Raw genomic sequence first — 22,219 nt, forward strand, 5'->3', positions numbered from 1 at the left:
CATCTCTATGTTCACTTTGAGCGCTTGCCGTGGTCTGGCAATGCCATACATCGAGCTGCCACCCTTCGCCAGAATTTACCCGCCCAAATTTAAATTTGAAAAGGCCGCCCAAGCATTGTTTTACAACTTATCCGTTTATTTAAGAAACTTTAACATTTAACTAGGCCACCAAATAAATTCACTGGTTTTTTTTTTATTCATTTGTTTTCTTTACAAAAATTGTATAAATGTTTTTGTGTGTGTGTGTGTTTTTTTTTTGTAAATTGTGGTTACATTTAGGCAATATTTTTACACATATTTCATACAATATGTAATTGTTTTTTTTTTTTTATTATTTTTAATATTTTGTTTGTGTATGCTAGACTAAAGAATACAGTTATGCAGCGGCGACTAGCAAGTTGCTATCCAAAAACTAACTAAATATAATTTAGTTTTTTCTCTCTCTCTTTTTAGAGATTTGTTTTCGGTGCCTCGGCTTTGTTAAGTACATTAAAATTAGCTACAGTTCTTTGGATGGTTTTTGGGTTTGGGGGCTTTGCATTTAAATATTACAAAAAAAATACATTATAAAAAAAAACAAAAAAATTTCCACAAGTTGCGCTACATGCATAACAATTAAATTTTTTTTCTTTTTCAAACGGTTTCTTAATTTTTGTATTTTTTGTTTTTTTTTGTTTTGATTTTTTTCTTTCTTTTTTTTAAGGACTAGATTAGGAACCACATTTGTACAGTTTTCATAATTTGTTTGTATGTTTTTCTTTTCTCTTTTTTTACATGACAAAAATTGTTATGTAATTTTTAAGGTAAAATTTACAGTGACAATGAAAATTGATTTCTTTTGAAATTGTTATTTTCTTTTTCTCTTTTCCTTTTTTGGGCCTTTCGTTGCATTTTCTTTTGGTTTGCAGCTACAAAAAATAACTTAAATATTAGATCTCAGCTAAATAGATTTGCTTTTCATAAATATATATATAAATGTATGTATATATATATATATATATATATATATATATATTAAGCTTTTATATATGTTACAAGATGACGAAAAAAAAGTTGATTGTTTAACAAATCATATAAATAATAAATAATAGTAGGCGGGGTCGGCTTGGTTTAAGCAATAAATTAATGCTTAAAATTAAAATTTGGCAAGCATTGCGTTAAATGGCAAATAAAATTTGGTTTACGGATAACTAGTAGATGAAACTATGAATAATAATAATAATAATAATAATATTTAAAAAAAAAAGTAGTTAACGGTCATGCACTCAGTCGTTCGCACGATTCCATTTTCTCTTGTTTTGGCACACAAAACTAGGCATAAATAAATAGTTGTACAATGTAAGCATAATAATAGCGATAATGACTGTAATGATAATGACAATTATTATAAGGATAAACTGTATATTAGTTGGTAATTTTGGCTGTTAGCATAAAAATGGCAAATGAATTAGAGACGAATCGGGGCGAGGGACGACCTAAACTAGACAAATTAAGAACAAGTAACTAGACTAGCTAATAGCTCTCACGCGGGCGGCGACTGTTGCTGCTGTTGCTGTTGTTGTTGTTGCTGTTGTGCCAGTTGCAGCAGCAACGCTGAGGCAGCTGCTGGCGGCAGCACTGCAATGTGACGTTTGAACCGCTTCGCTGGCGGCTGCGACGACGACAACGACAACGACGACGACGACGGCTGAGGCTGAGGCTGAGGCAGCGGCGACGATGCAGGCGACACGCCGCCCACAATGCCGACGTCCTTGACCAAGGCATCCTGTGAGTCATACTCCTCCACATCGTGCAGCGTTAGGTCTGTAATGTCGACCTTCTCCTGCTGCAATTCCACACGCAATTCCACCACATCATCATCATCATCATCATCCGCATCATTAGCATCATCATTACCGTCATCGTCCTCCTCATCTTCAATGTCCACAATGGAGATGACGTCGCTGCCGTTGCTGTGACTGCATCTGCTTCTGCTGCGATTGTTGAGTGTTGCGGCCACATCAGCCGATTCATCATCCAGATCGCTGTGCATCAGCCCAATGTCATGCGAATCGTCACCAACATCCACAGCAGCAGCGGCGGCGGCGGCAGCGGCGGCAGAGGCAGAGGCAGTGGCAGCGGCATTGCCAACATCATCATTGTAGTTGTCATTGTCGTCGTCGTCGCCATCATCATCATCATCATCATCATCATCACTGCCGCCGCCGCCGTCCGCTTCGGACTAGCTGCTGCTCGACTGCGTTTGCAGTCCACTCGCTGCGGCGGCTGCGCTGCCCGCGGCCGCACCGGCCCCAATCGCACCGCTGCCCGGAAAGTGGCAGAGGCACGCCGGATTCGGATAGTGGCCGGACTGCGAGTCCAGTTTCTTGGTCAGCGTCTGCCAGTACTCGATCTGTGCATTCAGCAGCTCAATTTTGCGCTTGCGCTCCTCCACGGCCAGCGACATCATGTACTCGTTGTGCTGGCCACGCGAGCTGCCGCCGCTGCTGTTGTTCAGGTTGTTGTTCATGTTGTTGTTGTTGTTGCTGCTGATGCTGTTGTTGTTGTTGTGATTGTGACTGCTGTTGCTGCTGCTGCTGGCGACACTGGTGTTCATATTGTTGTTGTTGCTGCTGCTGTTGCCGCTGTTCGCGGCAGCACAATTGATCGCATTGATGCTGGTCACGCCCAGTCCATTGTAGCCATTGAAGCTGCCAGCAGCAACGCTCAGACCGCTGCCCGGCTGCTGCGCATGCACCTTGTCCCTGCTGCCCTGATGGCCATTCAGCAGCAGCTGCACACCGCCGGCAACATTGCTGCTGCCGTTGCTGCCGCCAACAACACCCACCGAGGCAGCCGCTGCAGCAGCAGCCGCGGCGGCGGCGGCGGCAGCAACTGTTGTTGCCTCCGGCCCGCCGCGCACCACATTGCCCGCCGTATGACCGCGCGCCAGGCGTGGCAGCTGCAAGTTTTGTGTTGTGTGACGTGTACTGGGGCCGCTGCCGACGCCGCTGGTGCTGGCATTGATGGCGGCCTGCAATGAATGCGCCGGCGGATGCTGTACGGCGGACAGGCCCAAGCCGTTCAGCAGCAGATGCTGTTGAATCTGTTCCGCTGTCAATTCCAAGCCATTGCTGCTGCTATTGTTGTTGTTGTTGTTGCTAGTGCTATTATCGTTGTTGTTGTTGTTGCAGCTAATGCTGCTGTTGTTGTTGTTGTTGTTGTTACTGCTGCTGTTACTGTTGCTGGAGCCATTGTGCAGCGCCTTGCTGATGCTAGCAAAGGCGCCCACACGTATATTGCCCACAGTGGAGAGCGTGATCTCCGCCTTGGGCAGACCGGGCGACATATAGCTGCCGGTGGATGAGACGGAGGTCTTCGTGGAGCACACAGGTGAGCTGGACGCGCGTGGCAATGGATCGCTGCTATTGTTATTGTTGTTGTTGTTGTTGCTGCTGCTGCCATTGGCCAGGTGATTGCCATTGATGCGGGGAAAGCAGCCCTGATTTAGCTGACGCAGATCCGGGGCGAACAGCTCGTCGTCGTCCTCCTCGAGACACACCTCCGGCACCTTGGTGCTGGGGCAATCATCGTCGTCATCATCATCCATGCAGTCCATTCCATTCTCGGTCTGTTCATTGTCGCTTAGTCTCTCCGATTTGATCAGAATGACGTCCGTATCCATGCCCTCGTACATGGGCATCTATTGGCGGGGAAGAAGAAGAAAACGACAAAATTGAAGTGTTGGAAAACGTAAATATATATACACACATTATCAGATAAGCTGAGTTTTCATTATTTCCATTAAAAAAAAAAAAAAAAACGGTGTTGGAAAATGCAAACAAGCTTCATTTACTCTAGTGGATTGATCGCTGTTTAGTACTCAACAGTGTTGGTAAACTGCATTGGAACATGCAAAAATAACCGTTTTGTGGCTTAGTAGGTAAAATTAAAGCCAATAAGTTCAGATTTCATTAAATAGTGTTCGTTAATAAAATACCCCATTATAGGTATATGTATATATTATTATATACCTTAGAGTCCTCATAGTCATCGGTCAAGTGACGTCCATTTCCGGTCGTTTGGCTGCCAGCACCGTCCGTCTGCTCGGATATATACTGGGCGACCGAGTCCTGCTGTGAGAGCGTGTTGAGCAGATCCATGAACGAGCGATTGCCCTTGTCCTCGCCGCACAGATCCTTCTTGAGCAGCAGCTTCATGTTCTTGTAGAGCTGTCGCAGCTGCTTGGCGCTGCGCTGATGATAGACCTTCGAGTTGAACTCCTTGGCTATCTGCAGCCAGACCTCGTCCTTCTTTCGATTGGACTCGGCGTCTGTGCGTTTATTCTCAATAACATCCTTGTACTGGGCCGCATAGCCTAGCACCATGTTACGCTCCCGCTGCGTATACCGGGGAGTCTTTTCCATTTTCAACCGTTTGCTAGACGTCTTGAAGCTGAGGGCGAAAGTGGAGAAAATTGAATTCAATTAATAATATATCTAATGGACATTACGAAAGGAGGCTTAGTTGATATATGAAGAAAAAACTTAGATAAGGACATTATTAGAATGCGATGAGAATGAAAAGACGAGAGAGAGAGAGAGAGAGAGAGATAGAGAGGGAGGGAGGGAGTGTAGGAAAGGCTAAAAGAATTAATAGATACTACGGAACAGCAAAAAAAAAAATAAAGGAATAGAGTGAGAGACACTCGATCTCATTAAGGATCATCTATCTTCAGAACTCCCCATATGCAGAAATATATATTTACCACTTTATCCTAAAATGAGCAATCTAAGGTTTATCTAGTTTAATGCTCGCTATCTGTGCTAAGAATTCAATTACTTGTTTAATTAATTAATTTATGAGATATGCTTTCCTAATACCCGTACTAAGACACTTCCTCACACTAGACCGGAGTCTTCTATCCGTACTGGGAGCAGCTCTAGCCCGTTGCGCGTCACGCAATCCAATCAATTCACCTAACTATTAGATGCGCCATTCTTTAATTGATAAACGAAAAGAAACATAGGGGGAAAAACAATTGAAGAGTGTGAGAGAAAGAGAGAGAGAGCGAAAAAAAGTGAAAAGTAAACGCTCAACTCTTTTGCACACATCCAACTCTGAGCATATGTACAATACGATTATTGATAACACGATATGATATATGTATATAAATATATACATTTGTATGTGTGTACACATATGGCCTGGCCCAGACTGCGTGTGTGTGATAAGCTGGCGACGCAGCTAACGACTAGGCCAGGCAGCTAGATCCGAGCTACGTCTGTGATAAACCCCCACAATGCACCCTGAACCCGTTTGGCAAAGAGTTCCACGAAATCCTCAGTGACTGTGTTTTTTTCCGCTTCTGAATGATTTGTTTAGGGACTGAGTAAGTTGTCCCTATAATTGACTTTATTTCATTGCGTTTCTATATTTCGCTTTTATTATTGATAAGCGCAGAAGCTTTTGTTTTTGTTTTTGTTGTTTTTTATATCGATTTGTAATGTTGTTATACGTACAGGGGTTAAAATTCACGAAGACTTCAAGCTCAACTTGAAAGCTTTAAGCTGCGCAAGCTGAGCTTTGAAAGCTTAGCTGCACGAATTACAATTGTATCTATAATATGTGTGTATGTGTGCGTGTGTATGTAAGGCAGAATGCAGGCCCAGACTAAAACAATAATGTAAGGCAACTTTATATCTAATCTCAAATTGGAGATTAGGGCGCCAACTCACACACATGCACATACACAATCATTGAGTATGAGAGAGAGAGAGAGAGAGCGCATATTCAATATACTCACGTTTTAAGGCCGCGCCAAAGCCGGCAAAAACACAGGCACACACACAGACACAGAGACACCCACACACACAGTCAAAGAACGAGCCGAACGAGGAGTAGGCACAACGAGCACAACAAAACCGAAAAAAAACGATTGGGTGGATTGGCTCAACTGGGATGATGGTTTCAATAATTCTGCTTTCTGCTTCTGTTATTTTTTTGTTTCTTTTTTTTTGTTTTTGTTTTTGGGTGCAACAACGGGACGATGACGCTGACGGCGGCGACGACGATGGCGACGACGACAACGACAACGCGACAACTTCGCGAGTAGCACCAACGAAGCACAAAGCTTGACTGAATTCGAGCAAATAATAGCTGGCGCTCAGAAGTACCGTTGGGCAACAACAACAACAACAACCAGCTAAAGAAGAAGAAGAAGAAGAACTGAAGCAACAACAACAACAGCAACAGCAACAAGGGCGACGTCAACCGACGGGCAAACAAAAATAGGAATACCGCGCCAGGCCAAACGAACAACAACAATTCAACAACTGCGTCGCAGCGCCCCCTGACGGCCCCGCATAAAACGTACATATGAAAATACACACACACACACACACACATGCTCACACAGCTGCGGCTGAGGCTGAATGAGTCCGTCTGTTTGCCCTCGCAGCTTTGTATGTATGTGTGTGTATGAGACGTAATTAAAGCTTGAAACCGAGTTTACAACAACAACCCCGCAGCGCCATCGACGACGACGGCGACGCGCGCATGAGTGAGTGGGAGAGCACACAACTGTAGGCTGTGTGTGAGTGAGAGAACTACAGCAGGAGAGAGAGAAGAGAGAGCGCGGCGTAATATAACAGTTAAAGAGGCCGCGCTTGCCAGCGCACAGGAGACTCAGACTGAGACACTCAGGCACACACACACACAGCCATAAACAGTTGCTGAGAGCGAGTCAAAGCCGCGTGTGGGGCAAACAATGAGCTCAGTTTATAAATAAATGCATGCACACACACATACACACACACGTCTAGAATTGTAAGCGAGTGCAACTCCAACGTCAAGTTGGTGTTATGACATCCGCCCACACACGCGCCCCACGACTGAGCGAACGCCTAGAGCAGTGGCGAAGCGATTTTTTTTTTTTTCTGTTTAAGCGCAGCAGCAACAAAGTAAGGGTTGACGGCGACTGCGACGCCGACAAACCGAAGACCGAACGAAGCTCGAAACGAAGAGTGAAACTGAAGACTGACGTGGGTCGCTCTCGCTGCAGCAAAAAATCGCCCAAATAGCAACAACAGAAGCGCGGATGTAAACAGAGATGAAACAAATGGGCATTAGCTAAAATACAAAATACCCTGTACTCAAGATGTTTGAATGCATGTACATAAATGCATACATACATATGTACATATGTACATATATGTATATATGTACATATATATGGCTTAGTATGTTTATCATTTAGATAGAACACAATATGTATAATAGTATACATATGTAATGTATATTAGATGTATGTATGACCTGATTTACACATTTAATGCATAGAGGGTATGCACATAGGCACATACATATGCATAAACATATGTACGTAAGTATGTACATATATGCTTATTTGCCACATATTTCGCGAGAATATTTGCAGAGTACATGGGAGCCCCAGGCGTAAACGTAAGCCTTACATAGCCCCTGATTATGGTAGTGCATGGAGTGGCAGTTCAGCTCTAAGCGTTATGCTACATGATCTTCACTTTAATAATAAGGGAAGCTTATGTTGCACAAATCTCGATTTTGATTAGTCTTGAGATGGGAATTTTGATATTATAGAAGGACGCATTTATGAAAACAGTTCCAATATCAAGTGATCCTTCACTATTGGAGCATAGAGAAGAAAGAGAAAAATAGATATGTGCATAAGGTATATATTGTATGCTATGGACTATATTTAGTATGTAGCATATACAAGCTTTAATATACATATACTTGGTTATACATGGAGAAAAGATCTCAAACTTTATTCATGTATATAAATATATGTAGCATACATAATATATTATTTTATATATAATATGCATATGTAAATGTATATATGTATATGTAAATATACGAACTGTATATCGACTGTAATATTTTGTCATTCATAGAGTAACTTTCTGAAAGGCATTAGCTTAGCTTAGCTCACATTTGTGCAAGCCTACGATCAGGTTTAGGTTCTGTTCAGCTGACATTTGAGCAATCCTCGGATCACATTTATGTTTATGAGTTCGAATCCCAAGCTTTAGTTCGATTTCATTCAACAGGACATTGAAGCAACGCACTTTCTCCAAGTCCAGCATTGAAAGCTTACGTAAAGCAGCTCAAATCATTGATATATGTATATATATATATATATTTTTGAATGCCTACCCCTATCACGATTGGAGGGAGAACTAATGAAAGTTATCGTGAAACGTATTGAAGCAAGTGTGTGTGTATGTGTGTGTGTGTGCTCGCGTGCATTACAAAGCGTCAGCGTTGGTATGGCAACGATGTCGACTCAAGTCTTAAGATAAGATTAAAATGAAACCCAACTGAATCGCAGTCAACGATTCTATCTTTCTCTCTCTCTCTCTCTCTCTTCCTGTGTGTTGGTGTTCGTTATCTATGAAATCCATTGACAATGGGCCAGGCAATGGCTTTCTGCTGAGCAATGCAAACAGCAGCAGAAAAAAAAAAAAAATACTTCTTACTTCAAGCACTACACGAGTCGACTCAAGTCGACGTACTTATGTAAAAAGCTGCAAGCAGCGGCTCACAAAAGATACAAAATGCATCTCTGTGTGTGTGTGTGAGTGTGCACATCTATATATGTATGTATGTGTGCACATGGATTTATAGACATACATATAGAGTAAGCGCTGCTTCGCTTCGCTCATACTAAAGGCACAAACAAGCCTCAAAGCGACACCTGACTGAATTTATCTTCACTTTACACACACACATGCACACACACACACATGCACACACACACACACACACATGCACTCTCTCACACACATACAGTTAATCACTGCTCTACAGCTACCCCCTCTTCTCCGCAACTCCGTCCACCGTCCATCCGTCCTCCCCCTTTCGGCACCCAAAACGCCACGCCCCCCTCGCCCGTTACCCCTTCGCCAGCCCATTGAACGCCTCAACTGCACAACAGGTGGAATTATTTACTGATAAGCCGCTGATAAAAGCGAGCCCAAGTGCTGGGGCGGGTTTTGGGGCATTTTGTTTTTTTTTTCCAGTTTTGCTGCTGCTGTTGCTTTTACTGTTGCTCTGACTGTTGCCCAAACACTCGCTTGATTCTATTTGTAGAGCTCTGGTATTGGTAATGGCCGCGTGATATCATATATGAGCACGGTACTGTTTCCGAATGCATATATACATACATATATGGATACTATATAATAAATATATATAAATACATATATACTATATATAGATATATACTATAGTACAGTGATATAGTATGCATATATGTCATATATTCAACATATCTAAATGATCTATATATTAATTATAGTTGTTAACTAACCCAGCATAATGTGGCTTAGTTATTATTTGGCCAACATTACGTATACGCAATATTTGCAGACGAAAACTTATTTGGCTTTAGGCCTCCAACTGTATCTGGGCAAAAACTGTTATATATCATATGGAGCTTTTTCTATATCTAGGCCTTGCGTGCTAGTCGTGTCACGACTCGAAAGCCCATCTCTAACCCCCCACATCTGCCCACTGCCAGACTACTCAGAATATTCATTTCATGTTCTCGGCCTGTGTGTTGAGCAAGTTTTAAGTTCTAACCGTTTGTTGGCTCTTTGATAAGACTGGCCGAAACTAGCAACTGACAGGGCCTTGGTCACGAGTTTTGCTCCCCTATATACACACATACGTGTGTGTGTGTGTGTGTGTGTGTGTGCGTGCATGTGCGTACGTTGAGCTGCTCAAGTATCGAGCCAGCGAGCAGCGATAATGAAGACTTTTTTAATGAAATATACGTAATATTGCCAACCAAATATTTCAACTGATCCAATCTTCTCCCCCTCTCTCTCTCTCTCTTTCTCGCTCATGGAACTCTGCCTCCTTGGCTATTATCGCGTACTCTATAGAGCAAAAACAAAAACACTTTCTTAACTCTCCAAGCTCTATAAATTTGACTTCATACATGACTTAAGTAACTCGTTAGGCTGAGTTCAAATAGTCTATATCTAACAAAATAGTACCCAAGGTAAACCTTTGTTTACCGTAAGCTTGCTTATAAGTCAACTAACAACTCTACAAAATTTGTAAGCTACACGAACTCTACAACGAATAGTCTACACTTGTTGTTGTCAGGCTACAAATAGGTCTCCAAGACAGGTCTACATTGCAGTAAGCATTAAATAGGTTCACTCTGACAGCTCGGCCTGGTTTTTAGGTCTCCAAGGCAGGTCTACATTCCAGTAAGCAGTAAATAGGTTCACTCTGACAGCTCGACCTGGTTTTTAGGCTATTTGAGCTCTATAAAAGACTACAAAAACCTGCAGGAAACCAAACTCTACAAAATGTTTGAATACAACTGTCTCAGGAGTAGGTTCACTCATTGTCTCTGTAAATAGGTTCACTCTGACAGCTCGGTCTGGTTTTTAGGCTTTTGAGCTCTACAAAAGACTACAAAAACCTCCAGGAAACCAAACCTTACAAAATGTTTGAATACAACTGTCTCAGGAGATCTATAAATAAAGTCTATAAAATAACTAGTAGAAACTAAACCTAAAAGCTTCGTAAAAGAGTCTACAACAACACAGTGCAAACAAGTCTACATAAAACTCTCCAAAAAGTCTACAAAAAACCTTAGATAAGTTATTAGTACAACAATTACAAATATGTCTACAAGGATGTCTGCAAAAAGTATTTGAAGTCTGAAAACTCTCCACAAAAGTCTACAAAAAAACCTTGCAATCTCTACAAATCTGTACGTTTGATACAAATTTCTTGAAAATTATATGCATTTCGTTTTAAGCTATAGGAAAAAAAGGACCAAATAGGTACTACGTATTGAGCCACTCACCTGAGTTTTTAGCCGGCTACAGTTTGAATAGTTGCACCACCAATGCAATGTCGCCTGCACGGTGGCTCTGAGGCAGCGTTACGCTCCCGTTAGCTGTTGTTGTTGTTGTTGTTGGGTTAAGAAGTAGCTGTTGCTCTTGAGGCAGCCAATTGACTAACGTTTCAATTACTGCCGCAACTATCTGTGATCTTTAACAATTTCGATGGCCGAACCGCATTGAGGAGGCCAATGATGGGGGTGGTGTGGGGCGTGGCGTGGCGTAGCACACAATTGGGCTGAGTCAGTGCTGATCAGTTTATTTTATTATTAATCTTTTCTCTTGTATGATTGTTGTTGTTGTTGTTGCTGTTATTTGTGTACGCTTGTTTGTGTTTTGTTTTTGTTTTGCTCTTCTTGGCGCCGATTGCGCTTCACACTGCGTATGCGTAATTTTTTTTTTTTTTTTTTGTATTGGCCAAGCTACAGCTGCCAGCTCTCCTGTCTGTGTCTCTCCCCTATGGTATGCACGTCAATATATAGCTCGATCCGACTCTCTTGCTTTGTTAATGACGCTCTCCCTCTCCCTCTCACTCTCCCTCTCTCTCTCTCTCTCTGTGTCTCTCGGTGCCTTTCTCTGTGTGTCTCGCGCTCTCCGTTGAAGACTTTGTTTTTGCGTCGTGCGCTTCTTTGTTGCTTTGATTACGTTTATAGTTGGCGGCAGTTGTTGTTTCAAACCTTGGACTAAAATTAAAAATACATAGAATCGAATTTGTTAGCATGAAATCACGTCCATACGTAAACATCGCAGCAGATACACACACACACACACACACACACACACACACACACACGCACACACATAGAGCAAGAGAAATGAAAATATGAAAAATGAAAAGCGTGACGTCGCAACTTCTTGAATGCAAGACAAATTATAAATATATTAAAAAATTTAAAAGTAACATAAATTGAAAAAATAAAAAAAAAATATAAATAAAAATATATATATATTTATATTTATATTAAATACCAATTAGTTATATTCACAATTAGAGTCTGGTAATATTGAATCGCACTCAAACGTGTCTCAAACCCCGCCAGGTTAGCTCTATTTCACTGCTTGCCAGTCTTGGAGATAATGTGACTGACTGGGGCTTCGGCGAGCCGCGCCGCGCCGCGCAGCGCCGAGCAGAGAGCAGCGCCGTGTGGTGACGCGACGCGGCAGCCAACTCATGCTTTGGCTCTTTGGCTGGAAACCAATAGGCGGCTAATATCTAATCTCTGTTAGCGGCAGCTTTATCTTATCGCCTTAAAGGTGAGCTTGCGGCTCCATGGTTACTGTCGCATTATAATATGCCGTGTAGTGCTCCAACAGCAACAACAATGCGCTGCAATTCAATTTGAAGCACCCCAAATACACACACACACACACACACACACCAACGCTCTGTGAGTCATGTGAAAGGGGAGCAGGTGTTGAACCTGCTCGTTTCACTTGATATGAGCTCCACAAAAAGGCTTGCTTAAGCTTAAGCCTGCCGCTCTCTCTCTCTCTATCTCTCTCTCTCTCTCTCTCTCGCTCTCCTTCCTTTTTTCACTGAAGCTCAAGCCAAGCTTAGACAGAGCTTTCGCCTAGCAGGATACAGGCTGAACTATAGGAAATACTGGAACTCATATACCTCAAATTTCTATATTACATATGGTATATGGTATATTATATAAGGTATATGGTATAGATATATGAAATATATATTGAGATATTCTAAATATTTATGTACATTCATATAGAGCTACTTATATAGCTATCAAACTGAAGCAACTCTAACTTAATACAAGCAATGCCTGACTATTAGATACCCACACAAACGGGTATGATGAGCTGCTCAAGTCATAAAGAGGTTTCAACAAGTTCTTTGCCCCTGCACCTCTCTATTGCTCTAAAAAGCTCTGCCAAGAGCATGGACTGACTGCAAATAAAGCTGAAGAATATTAGAGTCTCGAAAAGTACACTCTCCAAGTAGAGTTTACTACGAAGTTCGAACTTTAATTTAGGTTTTACATGGATTACTTTGATTGTGCTTGCAAAAAGGGAAAGTTACTCATTGAAGTTTTAAGGAAAGGAAAAAGAGACTTGATGAACTTTCAAGGAAAAGGCAAAGCTATTTGAAAATATTTATGGGAAAAAATAAGCTACTCAATGAGCTTTCAGGGGATAAGAAAAGTTACTCAATGAACTTTCGAGGAACAGGCAAAGCAACTTGATAAAATTTCAAGGAAAAGAGAAAGTCACTTAATTAACTTTTAAGGAAAAGGAATAGATAGCTACTTGATAATATTTCTAGGTGAAGACAAAGCTACTCAATGAACTTTCAAGGAAAAGGCAAAGCTACTTGATAATATTTCTATGAACAGGCAAGCTACTCAATGAGCTTTCAAGGGAGAAGAAAAGTTACTCAATGAACTTTCGAGGAACAGGCAAAGCAACTTGATAAAATTTCAGGGAAAAGGAAAAGCTACTTGATGAACTTTCAAGGAAGAGGATTAGCTACTTGATGATATCTATAGGAAAAGGCAAAGCTACTCAATTAACTTTTGAGGAACAGTCAAAGCTATTCTATGAATAAGAAAAGCTACTCAATGAACGTTTTAAGAGTAACAAAACCGACTCAATGAATTTTCAAGCGATAAGGAAAGCTACACAATGTACCTCCCAATTGAATCGCATATTAAGCCTAATAGAAATGTTCAGATGATCGAAATACTCTTAGCTTAAGTCTTCCACTTACAATGTAAAATAAACCTGAGGATAAGCCAAATATATTAGCATAATTTTCATTTCATCACTAAGCCTAATATACGTATATAATTCAATATGAAATAATGCACATTAAATAAAATTTCCTACAGTAAAATGCCATTGATTTACATCAATTCTGCGGAGATGTAGAACAAATATTTGGCCTTTAGTATAGAGTCTACAGACCCATGCTCAAAGAGTCTTAAGTGTTCTTCAGTAGAAATACTTTTGGGGCTCCGTTTGAAAAAGCTCAAATGAGACTTTCGAGAAAATGATTTCGGATTACGAATGACTATTTTATCGGGCATACGACTGGAAGCTATTGCTTGAACGTGCTCTTTGCGACTTGAAATTTCGTGCAGGCTATCTATCATGAGCACTATGAGATCATATGAGATCCAGCTCTAGACTTCAGATCTGAGATGGGGCAGAAGTCGAAGTGATGTTGATGAGGATGTGAATGTGTTCGTTGCCCTGGCCGAGTGTTGGTCAAAAGAATATTGTGAGTCTGCCAAGAGACATCGCAAGCCATTTAAGACCGACGATCTCTCGCCAGACACGCCCACCCAGCGAGAGGCGGTCGGTCATACGCTTAGCTAGAAGTGAACAAATTATATTTTGTGGTATGTATATAGTATGCAGTGCAAGTGATTTTCAGCAACAGCAACAAAAAGTTAAAGAACACACACACACACAGAGGCACACACAGACATGCACACACCAATACATGTAAAGCAGGAAAAGCGCAAAGCGCGAACGAAAGCGTTTTACCGTTTCTCTCCCTTGTTCTTATGCTCCCGCTCTCACTCTGCCACTCTCTCTCTCTCTCTCTCTCGCTCGCTCGCTCGCCTTTGCTCTGTCTCGCTCACGCTTGGTGCGTTTTGTTTTTAAATTTGGATCCGTTTGTCGGGATTTCGGTTCTCGGCGCGATGAAATAGTCACAGTCGCAGTCCAATCGAATACTGAAAACTGAATTCAGGCAACCAACTCGAATTGGCCGCGGCCCGAGCGCCACGAGCGGCCGAGCAGCCATCGCAGCCTGTTGTGCTGGCGCTGTTGTGCGAGCTGAGCAACAGCAGCAGCCGGCAGCGCATGCTCTGCTCCGCAGCGCCGGCTGTGCCTGTGCCTGTGGCTATAGCTATGGCTGTGGCTATGGCTATGGCTGTGGCTGTGATTGCGGCTGCTTCACTTTGCCAGTTTGCAGCCGCCCTGCCCCCTTCACACACACACACACACACACACACACACACACACTCTCACTCTCTCTCTCTCTCTTTCTCTCTGTTTCATTGATGCATCGAAACAGATCCACCTTAAACCGCATCCCCAACCCAACCCAACCCAACCCAAACCCCCCTCAGCCCAACCCATGGCCCCTGTTTTGGGTGCCACCACCTCCATGCGACTCACCACCCCCCTCGCCCACCGTCCGGCCGTTTTATTGGGGTCTTTAGCTGATCGTCCAACAAAAGCGCCGTGTGGGGTTGGCGATTTTCCAAATAAAAGTTCAAAGTGTGCGAGCGACTGTGTGTGTGTGTGTGTGTGTAGGTGTAGGTGTACATAAGTATAGCAGCGACAGTGAGAGACCGAGAGTGAGAACGAGAGAGAGAGGCAGAGCAAAGAGAGAGAGCGCAGCTTCATGGCCCACGAAAAAAAAAAACAACTATGAGTCGGAAAAACGTTTCGTATTTATGCACAATAGAAGGAAAAATTAACCTAAACATTTTGGCCAAGTTTCACATTGTGTGCGCATTCCATTGCCATTACACAAAATTAACTGAAAATTTGCAGTCAAGCTGATCGAGAACAAAATCTATATTATATAGATACATATATGAGGCATTAGCTTTAACTGATCCCATTCTAAAATTGGAGGAAAATGAGAAAAACTTTACAGCATCAAGTTGCTCACTTTGCCTTTGATGTATTGTTAAGCATATGATTGACGGACTGATCAATTGATTGATAGACAGCTCTATAATAAACAATAGAACTGCTTGATGGACTTCTGACAGACATACATAGCACATACGCAATGATTGACGAGCTGATTGAAGTGATTGAGCGACCGACTAACAAAGATAGTCGGCTACAGACTGATTGATTGACTGCCTGACGACAGATTGATTGACCGACTGACTGCATAGACTGATCGCTGTCTATCGAAGCATGGACAGAGTATACGATTGATTGATTGACTGTCTGACGACAGATTGATCGACTATTTGATTGAGAGACTGATTGATTGACATAGATTGACTATGTGAGTGACTTTTTGTATAACTGCCTATCGAAGGATGGACAGAGTATACGATTGATTGATTGATTGACTGCCTGACGACAGATTGATTGACTGACTGACTGCATGACTGATGGCTGTCTATCGAAGGATTGACACAGTGATACGATTGATTGAATGATTGACTGTCTGACGGGTTGATGGATTTGTTGATTGATAGACTGATTGATAGACTGATTGATTGACTGACTGACAAGATAGACTGAGGGCTGCCTATCAAAAGATTGACAAAGCAAAAGATTGTTTGATTGATTGACCACTTGAAGACAGATTGATTGACTATTTGATTGACAGACTGATTGACTGACATAAATTGACTAACTGACTGATTAGTGGGATGATTGCTAATCGAAGGATGGACAGTGTATACGATTGATTGAGTGCTTGATTGGCTGACGACACGTTTAAGATTGATGGACTATTTGATTGAGAGACTGATTGATTGACTGACTGACATAGAGTAACTATTAGTTAGTTAACAGATTAGTTAGATGAATGCCTATCGATTGATCGGATTGACAGAGTATACGATTAAGACTTACTGATTGATCGACTAATAGACTAATTGAGAGCTTAACTGAGTGAGCAATGGATTGAAGAACTGAGTGACTTCTTAGTCGACCACCCGACTTAGTGGAAGACTACGTTGTACAGAGTTGACAAATAGGGCTGGCTCACTAGCAAATTAACCGAGTTACATATCAACTAACTGTAGTTATTAGCAGACGAGCTGACTTACAGATTGATGAAACCTTAACTGACTAATCAACTGACTAACTAATTGAATTACTGGCTGACAACCAGGTATTTATACTTGAAAGAGAAGATGGGCTGACTCACTGATGAGGCTGAATAACTAACTAGCTAATAGACATCAGACTGTCATTGGATCATATGCATCGAGTACACCAAAAAGAACTTTACAGTCATCCCAATTCTAGCCTTGAATGGATCCCGAGAAGGTTTATGTCAACCAAACTTAAATCTAACTAAACTGTTTGTAAATGATTCATGTAAGAACAGCTGAAACTCTGACCCATACATATAGAATGAAGTCCATTATATGATATAATAATCCATCTATTGACTGAATGGCGGATTATTTCATAGAAACAGCTGGGAAAGTTTAGCTTAAGGATCTACATACATATAATATCATAGATATATCATATATCATTGCATATACATATATTTGAGACTCTGCTTGTATTTCAATCTAGAAACTCTTCCATTGATCATTGATCAGGATTTGCCGGGGCAAAGCTATATTGATAGACCCACATAAATATATCAAGACACAATCTATGGTATATCTCGATCGGTGGTTCAACTTGTTTCACTTGCATCACTTAGAGCGTGCGCACACAACTGTACTTTATGCACGGTCCAACTTGGATACTCTCTGAATTATTTCGACTTTATAAATAGACACGGATGAGACAGGGCGGCGGCCAGACGTGAGGCGTGAGACCCGCCGCAAGATGTGAGATGAGATCGGGGCCAAACGAGAAAGATCGCTTGATGTGTATTTGTACATATATATACATATATATATATATAGTGAATATATATATATATATATATATATGTATATATTTGTGTATTTTCCTATATATATTTGTATATACTTTATAGCTAGAGTTTAAGCTTTCCGCTCCCTTAAGCACACCGGCCGCAACATTTGGATGCTTTTGCCGTTGTTGATTTTCTTTTTTCTGTTTTCAACAATTTTCCTGCTCTCATTTGCGTTTCACATTGTTTTTGTTATTGTCTTTGGTGTTTGCTTATATATACTTTTTTTCGGGGGGGGGAAACTCGAAACTAATGAGGTCGTCACGTCCGTAGACGTTGCGTCATGAAGAGCCAGCCCCTTAGACTTGGGGATGGCTTCACCCTGTCCGAAAAATAAAAAAAAAATAAATTAAATTAAACAAAAAAAACACCAAGAACAACAATCCCGATTCTAACCCCATGCACCAAGTGGCAAGAGCGTCTGCACTTGAAGCGCGCCTCATCCGGGGGGCGGGGCGGCCTCTTGCTAGGTATGCGTACATATCTATGTATAGATAGAAGTATAGCTGCGTATGTATGTGTATGTTTGTATATATCGGCTCGGTTCGTTTGTGCTTTGCTTTTGCCTGGCTCTCGAGTTGGGAAAACAAGAGGAATTCATTGCGTTGGTTTTTCCTCGACTGCGCCGCGATTTCAGTTCAAATTTATTTTTGGCAGCAACTTGAGTTCTTTCTGGTTGTTCTCGTTGTTGTTGTTGTTGTTGTTGTTGTTGCATTGCCTCACCTCGGCCTTAGGCAAGCGGGCAAACTGGGAGCTGACAACGGGCTACTGAGAACTGGGATCAGGCGCACGTCTGCCTAATCTGTGCGCCTGCGTATGTATGTATATGTGTGCGTGTGTGTGTGTGTTGGGTGCATGCGCCGTTTGATATCAGTTGCCCATCTTGCGTCTGTTTGTATAAACCATTTAAAGGTAATTGAACTTAGCTCCGTGCTATGCACCTAGGACAGCCATTAGAGCCGAGCCCAACAAGACAGAGAAAGGGAGAGAGAGCGAATGTGTGTGTGTGCAATAAGAGTGTGAGCGTGCGAGAGCCAGCAAACGAATGCACTGAAATGAGCGCTATAAATATGGCCAAGCCAAAAATAAAGCAAGAAGAAGCTTTGACTACACGGCATGGGGCTGCCCATAAAATGAGATATAGGGCCAAGAGCGATAGATATGTATATAGATAGAGGGGACCGAAACAGAGAAACCGATAGAGAGAGAGTGAGAAAGAGAGAGAGAGGGAGCGGGAGAGGAAGAGAGAACTATACAAATACAGATGATGTTGTATCATTTGGAAAATACACAAATTTCTGTTCTAAACTTAAAGATGACGAGCGTTTTAATTATAGCACCAAGCAGTTTGGTTGGATTAGACATAGCTTCAGTGTAAAATTTCATGTTGGATTCGTTATAAATCTATATATATATAAAAAAAAACTAAAAGATGCGATTGGGAAATCTGTAGCGTAGCATCGATCGAAGAAAGAGAAAGGAAAACAGCATTAAAGACATGCCTAAAGAATGGAAACAAATATAGATTGATCACTAATTGAGAGATTAAATAGATTTCCGGTACTACAATGAGAGGGATGCTAAGCAATCATTAGCCGGCTTTGAGGATTTTCTACTTTTTCTGAATTGTTAGATAACTGAGTACTAAATTGGAGGTCCATAGCTCTTAAAGCTCCCGAGTTAGCGGTCTAGCTCTGCTAGTTCTTTAGTTCTCTAGCTTCTTAAGGCTACATAAATACCAAAGGCCTAAGTATCAAATTGAATTTATACAGCTCCTGACTTACCAACTATCTATACACCAAATTTGAATGTTATTGGCCTTATAGATCCCGAGATCAATTAGACAAACAGATAATAAAAAAACTTTTCAGTTCAAAGAGACTTGAAAGATAGGCATGGCTATAAAAGCTCACGCCCGAATATAATTAGCTATAAAATACCTATCTTAGACATATGAAAAAAAAAGAGCAACTACAAATCATATATTCAAACCTAGTAATAAATTACATTACATTTTCATTGATCATGTGAAATTCCAACCAACTGTTGGAAGCTTAAAGCACAGCATTAGGCGCAAAGCTTTTCGAAAGAAACGCAACAAAAATGTGTACCCAATAAACATAAAAACAAATCTTTTTTTGAACTATTTAAGAAGTTTCATATTTCGACCTGAAAACGAAAAACAAAAAAAAAAAAAAAAAAAAAAACAAAAAAAAAAAAAGCAGCTGCGAGTCCAACTCAAAATTGTTCGACGATATTTTTAGGCCAAAGCGTCTGAAACATAAAAGTTTTCCCTTCAAATATGAGCGCTGCACATTGGGCAAATGATCAAGACAAGGTGAGATGGAGGGCTAGAAAGAGCATAGGAAGAGCGAGTAGGAGAGAGAGACAGGTCGAACAGAAGGAGTGTGAGTGAGTAAATATGAGTGCAAAGGGGGGGGGATCGCTGCTTGAATGGTGCCACAAAAGCCAAAGTTGAAATGAAATAAAATTAGAATAAGAACAAGAAATATGCATACATATACACACTCATGCATATGTATATATGTATGCAATTATGCACTATATATGTATTATATATATTAAGCCGTTAGCTTAGAGCTAAATAATAACAACGATAATAAATAAATAAATCGATAACAATTAATTCTCGACTGCAAGATGATTGCAGCCACAACAAAAGCGACAAGCCGAAAACGAAATCAAAAAAAAAACAACAGCAACAATTATAATGGCGCGCTCGCAGGCAGCAAACGCAGCAACAGTGAAAAAGTACACAACAGAAAGTAACGGCACTGCTATTCGGCTCGGCGGCTGTAAGCACGAATCAAGCAAAGCCGAAGCCGAGGGCAGCGCAAGCTTTGGCCAAAGGACAAAGCTCGCAACGTAACTTTGCACGAGGCAGCGCTGCCTCTGCATGTGTGTGTGTGTGTGTGTGTTTGAGTGTGGCCCAATGCTAAAGCGTGTGTTGATGTCATAACTAACGGCGAAAACGCGCACACAACGCAACCAAGGATAATGCGCCACAACAACAACAAGAGCAACAACAGCAAGCCATAGCAAAGCCCACAAAAAAAAAACCATACAGCTGTGAGCCACCCATTTTGAAACACGTTTCAAGACGCTGTCAGGGGGGTTGAAAAGGCAACACGAACAAGATGAATTTATAGACGCAGCAGAGCTAAGCAAGGAACAATAAGAACTGGGATTGCGGCTCAAGGGAAGCTGCGCACAAAACTGCGAGCCGGGAGCCGAGCTGTGGCCGCGTTTCGAAACGCTGCTGGGGTGGAAAATACACTCACACTCGCTCACATACACTCACACACACACGTGCGCGCGAAGACAAACAGACAGACAGCACGGCGCGACAACTTACAGAGAAACGTGAACACATATACATAAGTATGTATGTATGTTCATATGTCTAATACAACTCCAATTGGATTTGGCAAAGTCTTGAGACTAGCATAACTCACGCTTAATGCAACATTCAATATAAAAGGCATCAACAATTCCTTTGAGTGTGTGCGTGAGCGCTTGTCCATTTACAGCTGTCGATATTTTTTACACACACGCCAAACATATTGCACAGATTTTGAGCTAGACTTTGTTTTTAACCTCACACGCACAATGCCAGCAGCAAACACGCGCAGCGCCGCGTTTTGTTTACACTCTGCAACAAAATACTAACACACACAAACAAACAGGCACCCACAATCTTGTAATTCGTTTTTTTTTTTCCTTATTATTAACAAATAACAAAAACAACAGCAGGAAGGTATGTCGTCACACGCTGCTCGCCGTTAGCCAAACAAATATACATATGTACATATGCGCAAAACAAAATAACCAAAAAAAAACAGTGAAATATATATGTATATATATTCGTACGTACGTGCGCACAAAGGACGGCAAGCGCGCAGCAGAATGAAGCGAACGCGTTTAACTGTAGTCGGCAAATGGCCAGAATTCTTGTTGCTGCGTCGCAGACGCTGCTGCTGTTGCTGTTGCTGTTGTTGCTGCTGCTGCTGCGCTGCTGCTGTTGATTTCGTTTCAGCTTTGCATGGCTTGCACACGATTTCGATTCCTTGCTAACCAAGCGCACCCATACATACGCGTACAAGCACACTCACACACACGCACGAGCACAAGAGTGGACACAGAGAAGTTTCTGGCTTGATTTTGACGCATTTAATGCATACAATAACTTTAACTGGCTGATTTTATTTGAAAGGACCGCGAATGTTACTTTTAATCGTTGCATCTCATTATCGATATCGATTACACGTGCATATCATTCGCATAGAGTTGCCACTGTGCTGCTAATTTGTGCGTCGCAGCGTGTGCTTGGCTGCCTGTTCGTTCGGCCGCTTTGTTTATCACTTTGAGCTCAGCTGACGGCTGCGCTACCCATTTAACATTCATATGGAAAACGACTCTTCAATTGTGTTCTTGTAAAAATATTGTTTATTTTTAATACAAATATTTAATTTGGTTGCATTTGCATTTCTTTGTAACAATTACATTAAATTATTGAAAAAAAATATATATGTATGCTATATTCATGATTTCAATCTTAATCTTACATACAAAAAAGTAGACACGAAATATATCTAAATATATGCATATTACTACAGTTTTAAACTTAAGCTAGACATAAATTAATTTAATAAATCATTTGAATGTTTTTCTTTCCTTTTTTTTTTTTTTGTATAATTATAAG

At 41.4% G+C, this 22,219-nt stretch overlaps 3 protein-coding genes and 1 long non-coding RNA gene across 6 annotated transcripts in view; 1 reads left to right on the forward strand and 3 right to left on the reverse strand.

Annotated features, from left to right (window-relative positions):
* futsch (microtubule-associated protein futsch) overlaps window positions 1-14,654 on the reverse strand; it is a 115,200-nt gene extending 100,546 nt beyond the window's left edge. Inside the window, exon 1 of the mRNA XM_089263234.1 lies at window positions 14,438-14,654. The gene's annotated coding sequence lies outside the window, so the exon portion shown is untranslated. The remainder of the gene's footprint in view (window positions 1-14,437) is intronic.
* LOC149090652 (uncharacterized) overlaps window positions 1-22,219 on the forward strand; it is a 110,549-nt gene that overhangs the window by 59,590 nt on the left and 28,740 nt on the right. The window lies entirely within an intron of this gene.
* Window positions 315-2,208, reverse strand: LOC149090653 (uncharacterized). The gene is made up of 2 exons (XM_089263244.1): window positions 2,145-2,208; window positions 315-2,111 (listed from the first exon to the last, which is right to left on the reverse strand). The coding sequence occupies exon 2, from the start codon at window positions 2,030-2,032 to the stop codon at window positions 1,523-1,525; it is 510 nt and encodes a 169-aa protein (XP_089119370.1). The 5' UTR covers window positions 2,033-2,111; window positions 2,145-2,208; the 3' UTR covers window positions 315-1,522.
* Window positions 2,208-21,507, reverse strand: LOC108657138 (uncharacterized). Of its 3 annotated transcripts, none has more exons than XM_089263238.1 (4): window positions 21,392-21,507; window positions 10,853-11,572; window positions 4,014-4,434; window positions 2,208-3,682 (listed from the first exon to the last, which is right to left on the reverse strand). In XM_089263238.1, the coding sequence occupies exons 3-4, from the start codon at window positions 4,404-4,406 to the stop codon at window positions 2,222-2,224; spliced, it is 1,854 nt and encodes a 617-aa protein (XP_089119364.1). In that variant the 5' UTR covers window positions 4,407-4,434; window positions 10,853-11,572; window positions 21,392-21,507; the 3' UTR covers window positions 2,208-2,221. The 3 variants fall into 3 exon arrangements, with proteins under 3 accessions (XP_089119364.1, XP_089119362.1, XP_089119365.1); XM_089263236.1 differs by lacking the exon at window positions 21,392-21,507 and adding an exon at window positions 14,397-14,543; XM_089263239.1 differs by lacking the exons at window positions 10,853-11,572; window positions 21,392-21,507 and adding an exon at window positions 5,786-6,058.

Source organism: Drosophila navojoa, chromosome X (assembly GCF_054131105.1).
Source record: "Drosophila navojoa isolate 15081-1374.11 chromosome X, UAZ_NAV_1.0, whole genome shotgun sequence".
Taxonomy (NCBI): Eukaryota; Metazoa; Arthropoda; class Insecta; order Diptera; family Drosophilidae; genus Drosophila; species Drosophila navojoa.

Bases quoted from the DNA above. Each gene is read 5' to 3' on its own strand.
- LOC149090653 (XM_089263244.1), bottom strand. From the start codon at position 2,032: ATGCACAGCGATCTGGATGATGAATCGGCTGATGTGGCCGCAACACTC.
- LOC108657138 (XM_089263238.1), bottom strand. From the start codon at position 4,406: ATGGAAAAGACTCCCCGGTATACGCAGCGGGAGCGTAACATGGTGCTA. The intron at 3,683-4,013 runs GTATATAATAAT...CCCCGCCAATAG, and splicing joins ATGACTATGAGGACTCTAAG to ATGCCCATGTACGAGGGCAT.